Source organism: Lithobates pipiens, unplaced genomic scaffold (genome assembly GCF_037356315.1).
Source record: "Lithobates pipiens isolate NorthernLeopardFrog02 unplaced genomic scaffold, aLitPip1_a1.2 Scaffold_28, whole genome shotgun sequence".
NCBI classification, from domain to species: domain Eukaryota; kingdom Metazoa; phylum Chordata; class Amphibia; order Anura; family Ranidae; genus Lithobates; species Lithobates pipiens.
In genome coordinates this window covers 42,212,864-42,225,405 of record NW_027507789.1, presented here as the reverse complement: position 1 = coordinate 42,225,405, position 12,542 = coordinate 42,212,864, and the positions used below count along the sequence as shown (strand labels likewise).

Sequence of the window (12,542 nt, the reverse complement as noted above, 5' to 3'; positions counted from 1 at the left end):
CGCCATTCCTTCTTGGTCCACCAGATCCCCCAGAAGAAGAGCCAAAGCCTCTGCTTTCTCTTGGTCCCTTGGTAACCTTGTTACTTGAAAATTTGGGAGGGGAACTGAACCAAACTCCAACCTGTAGCCGTTCCTTATTATCTCTCGAATGAACGGACTTTCGGTTGAAGCTTCCCAGTGTGGGAGGAACTTCCCCAGTCTTCCTCCCACCGTGACGCAGGAGTCACTGTGTTTTAGGGGAGGGTTGAGGGGGACTGAATAAGATTCCTCCTTTGCCCCTTCCCTTGCCAATGCTTTTTGGGGCGAACCTCCCGTTCCTGTAGGTTTTGCTGCCTGGGGCTTTGAAAAAGGCGCTTCCCTTCTGGTCTCTTTTTCCTTTCTGGGAAAGCTTTCTTCCTATCCTGCGTGCGCTCTAACGCCTCTTGCAGGCCGGGCCTGAACAAATGGTCCCCTGAAAAGGGTAATCCACATAACCTCAATTTTGAAGCGGTGTCTCCTGACCAGGTTTTAAGCCAAACGGCCCTTCTGGCAACGTTCACTAGTGCTGCAGATCTAGCAGCCAGTTTGACTGATTCTGCAGAGGCATCAGCTAAAAAGCCCACAGCCTTGAACAGTAGCGGAAAGGACTTCAACAGCTGCTGCCTAGAAGTACCCGCAGAAATATGCGATTGTAACTGTGTAAGCCAACACTCCAAGTTTCTGGCCACACAGGTAGCTGCTAGGGCCGGTTTAAGCCCGCTGGAAGAGGCATCCTCAGGCTCTCTTAAGCAGCACATCTCCCCTCTTATCCGTAGGATCCCTGAGTGAACCCATATCATCAAAGGCCAAATCTGTCTTCTTAGAGACCTTAGCCAAGGGAGCATCTAATTTGGGAACCTTGTTCCAGGGATGCACCGCATCCGACTCAAAAGGGAACCTCCTTTTAAGGCTACTTGAAAAAAATTGCCTTTTTTCCGGTTGTTCCCACTCCAGCGGAATCGCCTCCACTAGCGACCTATGGACGGGGAATACCCTGTCTTTCATTACAATCGACCCTTGATACATCATGTCGTGTTTTGAAAGCTGGACCTGTTGATCTCCAAAGTGTCATATACAACCTTGAGGAGGTCACCCACCTCATCCAAAGACAGCTTGTATCTGGCAGATCTAATGGCCTCTTCCTCCCCCTCAGATTCAGAAGTAGACTCTGTCCTAGAGGAGGCTAATGACCTGGGTAACCTCTCCCTATCCACCTGACTTGGTTCGGATAAGGAAGGCAAACTCACAGCCCTGGGTAAAGAGACAGAGGGACCCTGCACCCTATCCATCATGCTTTTAAATGACTGGAAAGTGGATGCAATTTCATCCTTTACGGATGTTAAAACATTGTGACAAGCTGCCACCGAGTCCTCTTTCACCAGGCTACTGACACAATCCGGGCAAGCGGCTTCCCCCAACCGGTGCCTAACTTAGCCCCACACACGGCACATTTCCTTCTGGGCAAAGGTATCTGGGCTCTGTCCTGTTTAACCTACCAACAAAGAAAAACAGGGTCCCATTAAAATACCACCCCTGACCACACCACTGTGCTTCTAGGGTCCGCCTAGGAAGTGCCCCCCTTCACCAGCAGGTTCTCCACCCCGGGAAGGTACTACGGGTCAGAGTGACCCCCCACCCCCCAGTGTAAGTCCTGGTCTGCCCTCACCAAGCTTACCTGAGAGGTACTGGAGCCTGTTGAACCGGAGTCCACCTGCACAACTGCACTCTCCATGGTTCCTGTGTCTCACTCAGTCTCTCTGAGCCTTCACACCGCTCCAGGCAACCCTGTAGTCACACCGCCGCGCCCAAAGGACTGGAACAGGTCCTGCGGCGCCCCCTGATGACGCGAACCCGGCGGAAGTGCGTCTCTCCCACTTCCGTACGCCAGAACGCAAAGTCTCCGCAGTACCCGGACGCCGGTCGGTGGAACGAACGTCTCCTGCCGCCATCCGACCGACAGGTACTAGCGGTTAGCGCTCCGAGGGGGAGATTGCCGCGCATCGGGGTCCCGTTCTCTCCGAACGTTTTAAATGGCAGCGGGGACTGAAAGCTACCCTCTCCTCCCTTCGTACGGACCGAGGGGTGCTAAGGGTCAGGTCCATCAAGGTGCTCTCCCCAGGCAAAACCCCTGAGAAGGAGCTCCCCTTACCAGTTCCAAACGTGCTCCTTCCCGTCCGGCAGGAAACACAAAAACTGAGGAGGGCCTGGAGGACCACACCTTTTATTTAATTGGCTTGACGTGTTTCCTGTCCCGGAGGGAGGAGCCCTATATCTCAAAGGCTGTCCTGGAAGACGATATGAGAAATTCCAAACATGCCATTTCCACCACCATGCTTTACAGTTCTTATGGGGCTCTCCTAAAATACAGTCTTCAGCAGACATGTCTACTGTTACTGTATCCAAACAACTCTATCTTTGATTAATCAGTCTTCAGCACATTATTGTAAAAGGCCTGCCATTTGCCTGTATGTTCAATGAAAAACTATAGCCATGTTCTAAAGTTCTTATCAGATAGCAAAGACTTTTCTTAACACAACTCTCTTTAGCATCAAACAATCAGCTCTTGGCTTGAGTTGAATTTGGTGAGCCGGCCAGTCCTGGGCAAATTAGAAGTCATTTGAAATTTACTCCAATTGTAAAATTATTTTCCTTACAGTGGAATTTATTTGAAATAATTTGGTGATCTTATGCCTTTCCAGACTCCTGGGCATCCAAAACATTCTAGAGAGTACTACTGATCTTGGCATGACACCGCCACCACACAAGCTAATAACAGAACGCCAGACCCCATTTTATCTGGGGTTTAACCACTTCCCTACCAGGCCGATTCTGACACTTCTCTCCCACATGAAAAAAATTCAACATTTTTAGCTAGAAAATTACTTGGAACCCCCAAACACACACATATATATATATACTTTTATAATTTTCTTTCTTTTTTTTTTCAGCAGAGGCCCTACAGAATAAAATAATGGGTTTTCCTTTATTTTTTTTTAGGCCACACAGTATTTGTGCAGCGTTTTTTCAAATGCAATTGTTTTGGGGGAAAAAAAAAATACACATACATTTTTTGCATACAAACACAATATAATACTTCATTTTTTGGTAAAATGTAATAGATGATGTTATGCAGAGTAAATAGATTGCCAACACGTCACGCTTTAAAATTGCGTATGCCCGTAAAATGGCGCCAAACTGTACTACGGTACTTAAAATTCTCCACAAACAGAGCTTGAAAAATGTTTACAGGTTACCAGTTCAGAGTTGCAGAGGAGGTCTCGTACTAGAATTATTGCTCTGACATTTGGGACGATATCTCACATGTGTGGTGCGATCACCGTTTACATATGCGTACGGGATTGTCTATGCGTTCACTTTTGCACATAAGCACAGGCTTTTCTTTCATTTTTTTTTCCCATTATTTTATCGAAAACAATTTTTTACACTGCCGCTTGATTTTTTTTTTCTTGTATTAGCTTTACTGCTATTAAAAGGGATGAACAACATCTCTTGTGACATCATGGGCCATGACAGGTCCTCTTTATGGTGAGATCTAGGGTCCATCATATGATGTCACACGGCTTGGAAGCAAGTGCTTAAAGCAGAGTTCCACCCATTTAAAAGTCAGCAGCTACAAAACTTTTAATAATCAGATATTCACCTGTCCCACGGTCCAGCGATGCGGGTGCACGAAGCCTCGCTCCTCTCCGAGGCACCAGCATTCTAACTATGCGTGCCTGACTGACTTAACAGCCAGGCACGCATTGCGCATGCGCTGTTAATGGCCGGGCAATCTTCTGGAACCTGTGATGTGTCCTAAAAGATTGCAGGTAGGGAGGGGGGAGAGGTGAAATTTCTTCCGGCGCCACGGAGCCAGGGGAGAAAGTGGGAGCTGGGTGCCTGAAAAAAATGATATGCCAAATTTGGTGTGTCAGGAGGTCACGCTCACTTAAAGTGGAAGTACCATTTTTGGGTGGAACTCACTCATTTTAGGGTTGTAGCAGTTACTTTTTCCATATGACAAATTAACATTTTAGTTAATTAGATCATGAAAATGAATACACCATGTCAATTGTATGTGTCATTTATTCAAGTATATCACCTTTATCTGTAGGCACTATTTGAATCAAGATCTAATGTTTGCCATTCATATATGTTGAAAAAGTCAACAATTCCATGGAGATGCACTTACTTTTTCATGTGACTGTATATATTGTGTATAAAGCATGACAAAAGTCCAATCCCTCCCTCCTAGATTGTAAGCTCCAATGAGCAGGGCTCCCCGATTCCCCCTGTTTTGAATTGTATTGTAATTATACTGTCTGCCCTAATGTTGTAAAGCACTGCGCAAACGGTTGGCGCTATATAAATCCTGTATAATTATAATAACAACAACCTAACCCATGTGATTTGCATTTTTTTTTTTGGGTGGGTGTTGCAATAGTAAATCACAAATTTTAAAGTAAAAGATTTTATACCCCCCCCCCCCCCCCCTCAGTGTTTTAAAACCTAAACTGCTGTTAACCCCTTGCAACCGACCACACGCAAATATGCGGACTCTCGGCGAGTGGTCCTTGGCATGGAGGGGCCACATATTTGATTAAATTGCTGTGCATACTCCCAGTATTCATCAGCAATAAACATAAGCAAAAACAATTTATTTTTTTACTTACTCTTTCCTGGCTGTTGCTAAGGGGTGCCTTGTCATCTGCCTCTTCCTCTCCCTGGTGCCTGACGTAATTTCCCTTGGTGCCCGTGCTCCTGGGAGATAAGCGTCATAATTTCCCGGGAGTCAGTGGGCAGCGCCGAGGGCTTCGTTGCCATCACAACGGGGTGGAAACATCCGATGACGCTACCGTTGTGATGGCAACGCAAGACGTTTACGGCGCTTCCATGCGGTCATACTGCGCATGTGCGAGAGCGGGCAGTGCATGCTGGTCACTCAGCTGCACCGTATCCCAGAACATTATGCTTGTGGGCTTCACATGCCCACAAGCAATATGGGAACGGGCAGGAAGCAATGATATAAATTATTTTTTATATTAAACCGAACATCGGGGGGGGGGGGGGGACGAAATTTTAATGATGAGCGTTATATGTTAATGTTTTGAACTTATCAAATGTTTAAAAAAATAAAAATAAATAACATGTCAGTGGAACTCCGCTTTAACACAGATCATGACCTTCACCAGACAGCATGTATCCTGCCTAGACATATAACAATCACTCCACACAACCCCTTAAACAGAATCTATACAGTTCTAAAAAATTCAAACAGCTGTCATTTTGATTTGTGTACCAAGTGCCACATGTACAACCCAGAAGGCAGTTGTCTCACCTACAAATTCTGTTTTGGTCTTGGCATTGTCATACTCAGCTCCACAGACTTCAACCTCCACAAATGGGCACACAATACCTCTACCGTTCTTTGGCAGATGCCTGGCACCTAGAATCTGCAAACATAAAACAGATACTGTCAACTGGCTCATATTAAAGAGCGAAAATGTATACAGAACAGTCTGCTTATGTGTAAGCAATGCCATTATCAGCATTTCTATAATGGCACTTGTTGACCAGTACCTAGGGAAGCTGGGGGCAGCACCAAGCCTACAAATGTACCCAATTTTCTCTCCTCGACATGTGTGGTTAAATTCTGCAAGATCCCATGCTGGCTCCAATATAGAGCATTCTAGCATTAGATTAATACTAGAATATTCTCATGGCACAAGAGGTGGGACTTGTACTAAAGGACATCATTCAGGTGTGCCTAGAGCACAGCAGTGTCTAAGGCCGGCCATACTTGAGTCGCATTTCAAAAAAAATATTTTTTTTCAAAAATCTCAGCTAAGGATTTTTGTTTGAATTTCGCAGCATCAGCAGACTTTAGTGTGGCCATCGAATTTAAGTGATTGGACATTTTTTGAAAAACAAACGATATTCTAATCAATGATGGGAGAATCGTGCGAGAAATATATTTGAAAAAGAAATGCGCATGAGCGCAAGAAAAGCAAATTTTTAGGAAGTAAAGAAGGTTTCCAGTCACAAAAATAATTTTCTATAGCAAAACGAGGTGAAATTGAAGACTTGGTTGGGTGAATTTTGAAATCAATGGTGGTACCATCTGATCACAGAAGGCACAAAATCTTACCTCGATACAGATAATAACTGGTTCCGATGCACGAACGGAACTTTTGTCGAATGGATCAAATACATCATCCCGCATACAGTTTGGCTGCAGAACATAACCGCAGCGACCTCCTGAATGAAACAGGGCCTGGTTCATCTGCATGGGCTTATCTGCATCGGAAAAGAATAGTCATGTGAGATATTACAAATTACAAAATAAATTATGCTGCTAGCTTTAACCCCTTCACTGCCTGACCAACTTTTTCCTTTTTCATTTTTCACATGCGTAAAAACATAATTTTTGGCCTGAAACGTATACGTTTTCTGAAAGGTGCGCAGTCATGCTGGAACAGGAAAGGCTATCCCTAAACTGTTCCCATAAAATTAGGAGCATGAAATTGTCTTGATATACCAATGTCTTAAGAATTCCCTTCACAGGAACTAAGGGACCAAGCCCAACCCCTGAAAAACAACTCCACACCGTAATCCCCCCTCCACCAAATGATTTGGAGCAGTGCACAAAGCAAGGTCCATAAAGACATGGATGAGAGAGTTTGGGGTGGAGGAACTTGACTGGCCTGCACAGAGTCCTGATCTCAACCCTATAGAACCTCTCTGGGTTAAATTTGAGGGAAGACTGGGAGCCAGGCCTTCTCAGTCAACATCAGTGGCTGACCTCACAAATGGGCTTCTGGAAGAATGGTCAAACATTCCCATAGACTCACTCCTAAACCTCGTGGTCAACCTTCCCAGAAGACTTGAAGCTGTTATAGCTACAAAGGGTGGGCCAACTCAATATTGAACCCTACAGACTAAGACTGGGATGCCATTAAAGTTCATCTCCCTTACTCTTTGAGTTTGTGAATTGCTCAAACAGGTTTTAACTAGATTTTATTTTAGGAGATTTTATGATAGATTATTAATATATGTATATATATCAGGAAGACAAAAGACCGTTTTAGTTCATCCAACACCATCTCTAAGGACAGTGTGCCTGGAAAAGGACCGTCACTTCCAGGAATTTTAAATGAAATTATAGGCTCCCCTGGATTGGAATGATGTTGTATTTATCTATTTTGTCATCTGTAATACATCTTTAAACCAAGCTAGGTAAATTCCTTTTATTATCATACTTTTGATTTGTTTGAACTACTGCAATACACCCACATACCTGAAAGGTTAAAACATAGGAACATGGAAGTAATAAAGTTTAACCCTTTATTACAATAACGGTCACAGCATGTGTGCCGAGCCAGGCCAGGAACTTAACTGCAGGGCTCTCATTAATTAAGCACCCCAACCTATACAGCCACCATTATAAAGATGGCTTCCACAGTTGAAATGCAGTACGACAGAACAAACTAAAGTTTTTGTTAGGGGCATCCTTTTACCAAGCACCATATGCAGTAGTCTTGATCAGTCATCTATGTGTCTGAAGACTAGGACAACAATGAAGCAATTGGATAGATAACTGAATATCAGTGTCGCAGAGCCCTTGGAGAGCAACATTGATCAAAATGTGACGTAGGAGAAGATTCAAAACCGCCCCCCCCCCCCCTTCTTTTTATACAGCGAATGCAGTAGAAAGCAGGTAAGTCAGATGAAATGTTGCACACCTGGAGTTTGGAAATTCAGTGCTACCAGCTGGCTGCCACAAATCCACATGGGCATGGGGTCATAGTTAGAGGAATCCAAACGCTGGCCTTTAGGGTAGATGCGGGACAGCTGGCGTCGGTTGTAATGCAAAAACTTTTTGCCTTTTTGCTTGTTGACGTATTTCTCAGCTTTGGTCTCAGGAAAGGACGACATGTCCCGATAGCATACCCTCTCAGTACCGATTTCTAGGAATAAAAAAGTCATCATTGTTATAATGGACGCAGTGCTTGTACTGAGCCTCTTGTATGAAATGAGGCAATGTTCTTGCACTATATAGACAGCCCTCAACTGTAAGGTCTGTTATTCAATCCAGGGAAGTGTAACAAACACATATGTCGAGTTTTGATATAAACGTATGTTATGTGGCTTTGCCTTCTACAAATATAAAATGAAAGGTAAGTCAAAAACGAAGTGTTTGTAACCGTAAAAAAAAAAAAAAAATTAGATCCTGTTCCTTTAAAGCATGTTATACAGCACAGTGCTTATGCTTTGTAATTTGGCCCCCTGTATAACCTGAAATACCTGGCTGATCCTGCCTGGTTCTGCCCTTACCCTTGTAAATTGACCACGGTTTATCATGGCTGCTGAGCCCGGACACTGGTCAGTTTACATTCCTCTGTCATTCACAGCTCTCCTCTGTCTGTCCTCTGTGTACCTTATACTGTAGCGCTGATCATCACTCATGTGACCACTCGGCTCTCTCCTCCTCTCCTCCTGGCTAACGTCAGCGGGTGTTCTTAGACCCTCCCACTGTAGCTGTCGCCTAGGAGAGGAGAGATCTGAGTGGTCACGTGAGCGGTAATTGGTGCTATGGAATAAGGTACACAGCTGCTTAAAAGAAAAAAAAAAAAAAATACACACACTGGGCAACATAGCATTATGTAACAGAGGGGATTGGAGAGACTTTACATCCACTTAACATAAACTCTCCCCCTCTATTCTATCTACCCCGTAAAAGGAAAATGCCTATAGTTGCCAATTCTGAAGTCGCTGTGGTCCAGTTACATGATCAGGTCTCCGTGCTGGCTTCAGTGTAGAGGAGGGACAACAACGGATGCCCCATAGTAAGCCTATGGGTGCTGTCACCGCCTCTCCTCTACACTAAAGCTAAAGCTGGAGAGATCATGGGACCATTACAGAGCAACTCCAGAATAGGCAAGTATAGACAACTTTCCAGGGTGGATAGAATAGGCTTAGAATGGGGGTGGGAGTGGATTTAAGCTCAGTTAGGTTTTGACTTGCCTTCCACTTTATTGTAAATTGAAATAAAAGTTGCATTCAAGGCCACATATTAGGGACCCGACAAAGGGATATAACAGGGAAGACCTCATAAGTTATTACAGGAACATAGTAATGCCTTAGTAAAAATCGATTATAAAATACTGTCTTGCAAAATCATGTGTCGTATTAGATATATAAAAATAAAAGTCACTTGCTTTCTTCATCAAATGGCACAGGTCGGCAATAAATGACAAGTTCAGAGAGTTCCAGGGCAATTTTCTTCCTCCGTTCCATAATTTTGCCCTCTGTGAGCTAATAAAAAATAAAAAAAATGATATAATAGGAAAATAAATACACAGAAGACACAGCAGAGATAGAGACCCAAAGCTACATCTCCCCGCTACAATCACTGGGGGCAAACACTAAAATCTGAAATCTGACCCTCAACCCACCATTAAACACGGCTTCCTCTGAATGCACATACAAGACAATCACCTGATAGGCACCAGCAACATAGATCATCCAACCTTGGTGGGGGACAGAGAGCAATGGAAAGAAATGCGTTAGCTTAACTTACCCTTGCATCTGCGGTTTGGGCTGCCTCTTTGATCTTCTTCACCCAGTCGAGCATATCATCTGCAGAGTCAGCTGCCACATCAAGTGGATATCTTGTTACAGATGGGACATTTATAGAGAAGACGTAAGGACGATTGTACAGACCCTCATGGCGAATAGCTGGATAAAAGGGGGCAGAAGAAAATAATGAAGTATTGACTAACTGTAAAGTCTCCCCACCACACACGCTTAGAGACTTTCTAAATGAGTTAGGGTTATACTTTAAAGTCTAACAAAAATTTACAGGTGCATTAAAAGGCAAGGTCCTTCTCTGAGGTTGCTGGCAAGGGACAGTCAAATCTTCTCAAGCTGTATCTGCTTTCTAAAGAAAATGAAAATGGTCTGGGGCTCTATGCAAGATCTTGCCTCATGCAGTTTCAATGATCATGAGAACAGTGAGGAATCCGCCCAGAACTACAGGGGAGAATCTCGTCAATGATCTCAAGACATCTGGGACCATAGTCACCGAGAAAACAATTGGTAACACACTACGCCGTGAAGTACTGAAATTCTGCAGCATCTGCAAGGTCTCCCTGCTCAAGAAAGCATATGTACAGGTCCGTCTGAAGTTTGCTAATGAAAATCTGAATAATTCAGAGAACTGGGTGAGTGCTGTGGTCAGATGAGACCAAAATCAAGGAGGAGGAGAAATGCTGCCTATGACCCCAAAAAAAACATCCCAACCATCAAACATGGAGACGGAAACATTATGCTTTTGGGGTGTTTTTCTGCTAAGGGGACAGGACAACTTCACTGCATCAAAGGGACGATGGATGGTGCCAAGTACTGCCAAATCTTGGGTTAGCACCTCCTTCCCTCAGCCAGGGCATTGAAAATGGGTCGTGGATGGGTATTCCAGCATGACAATGACCCAAAACACAGAGCCAAGGCAACAAAGGAGTGGGTCAAGAAGAAGCACATTAAAGTTCTAGAGTGGCCCAGCCAGTCTCCAGACCTTAATCCCATTGAACATATGTGGAGGTAGCTGAAAGTTCGAGTTACCAAACGTCAACCTCGAAACCTTACTGACTTGGAGAGGATCTGCAAAGAGCAGTGGGACAAAATCCCTCCTGATATGTGTACAAACCCTGGTGGCCAACTACAAGAAACGTCTGACCTCCGATTGCCAACAAGGGTTTTGCCACCAAATACCAAGTCATGTTTTGTGAAGGGGTCAAATACTTATTTCACTCATTAAAATGCAAAGTCAATAACTTTTGAAATGCATTTTTCTGGATTTTTTTGTTGTTATTCTGTCTCTTATTGTTAAAATAAACCTATCATTAAAATTATACACTGATCATTTCTTTGTCATTGGGCAAACATACATAATCAGCAGGGGACCAAATACTCTTTTCCCCTCACTGTATATTGTTTTGATCCACCTGGAATGTACTGTTGACTTAAAGTGGTTATAAACCCTTACAAACCACATTTCACTACAGGTAAGCCTATAATAGGGCTTACCTGTAGCTACCGTAAACATCTCTTAAACCTGCACGGTTTAGAAGCTATCCCCTGTATCAGCATGTGCTGACGTCATCGGCACACGTGCACTGAGCAACAGCTTGTTCGTGCGGTTGCTTCTGCTGATGTGCAGTTGCCATCGGCTCCTGCACGTCATGTCATTGCGGCTCCGGCCAATCAGTGCCAGGCAGTGTGACAGGACCACTGCGGGGGCTTTGATCTAAGGTGAGAATTTCATAACGAGCCAGTATGCTATACATACTAGCTTATTATGTCTTTGTCTTGCAGGTTTCTTTTTTTTTGTGGGTATACAACCACTTTAACTGCTTTAGCACCAGAAGATTTTACCCCCTTCCTGACCAGAGCACTTTTTGCGATTCAGCGCTGCGTTGCTTTAACTGACAATTGTGCGACGGTGCACCCAAACAAAATGGACAGCCTCCCCCCCCACAAATAGAGCTTCCTTTTGGTGGTATTTGATCACCTCAGCGGTTTTTATTTTTTGCGCTATAAACAAAAAAAGCGCCAATTTTGGGAAAAAACACCAATTTTTTTCCTCAGTTTAGGCCGATATGTATTCAACATCTTTTTAGTAAAAAAAATAAATAAAAATCGCACTAAGCGTATATTAATTGGTTTTCACAAAAGTTATTGCGTCTACAAAATAGGGGATAGTTTTATGGCATTATATATATATTTTTTTTATAGTAATGGCGGGAATCTGTGATTTTTATCGGGACTACGACATTATGGCAGACACAATCGGACAATTTTGACACATTTTTGGGACCATTGGCATTTATGCAGCGAACAGTGCTATAAAAATGCATTGATTACTGTAAAAATGTCACTGGCAGGGAAGGGGTTAACACTAGGGGGCGATCAAGGGGTTGTGTTCCCTCATGTGTGTTCTGAGGGGGGGGGGGGGGACTGTGTAGGGGAGATGACAGATCACTGTTCATACTCTGTATGAACAGATGATCTGTCTCTTCCCTCAGAGAACCTGAGTTCTCAGGTCTCCGTGTTCTCCGTGTGTCAGCAGCGATTTCGGGAGCCCGGTGGTGATTGCGACCACCGGGCACTCGCATCGGCTCCGGGGGGCGAGTAGCAGGCGTTCTCGCCCCTAGTGGCCACAGGGCGAAGTGTCGTTAGGCTGGATTAACACCTATGCATTTTTTGTGCTTTTTGCAGATTTGCACTACAGAACATGTTCCATAGGAAACCATGTTAAATGGACTGTAGTGCAAATCTGCAAAATGCAAAAAGCACTAAAAATGCATAGGTGTGAATCCAGCCTTACATAACGTCATTTCACCCAGCCGTGCCATTCTGCCACAGTACAACTGCGGCGGCTGGTCGGCAAGTGGTCAAACTCAGGAAAACCTAAACAGTATCCCTTGTAATGGGGTTGCATCCGCACTGCAAGGGTTAATGGCTTA

At 44.2% G+C, this 12,542-nt stretch overlaps 1 protein-coding gene across 1 annotated transcript in view; it reads right to left on the bottom strand.

The window, feature by feature from the left end:
* PLCG1 (phospholipase C gamma 1) overlaps positions 1 to 12,542 on the bottom strand; it is a 154,087-nt gene that overhangs the window by 14,092 nt on the left and 127,453 nt on the right. The window contains exons 24-28 of the mRNA XM_077459131.1: positions 9,599 to 9,756; positions 9,237 to 9,333; positions 7,761 to 7,985; positions 6,167 to 6,315; positions 5,357 to 5,471 (exon numbers count right to left, since the gene is read on the bottom strand). Coding sequence (XP_077315257.1) covers positions 5,357 to 5,471; positions 6,167 to 6,315; positions 7,761 to 7,985; positions 9,237 to 9,333; positions 9,599 to 9,756 — 744 coding nt within the window. The remainder of the gene's footprint in view (positions 1 to 5,356; positions 5,472 to 6,166; positions 6,316 to 7,760; positions 7,986 to 9,236; positions 9,334 to 9,598; positions 9,757 to 12,542) is intronic.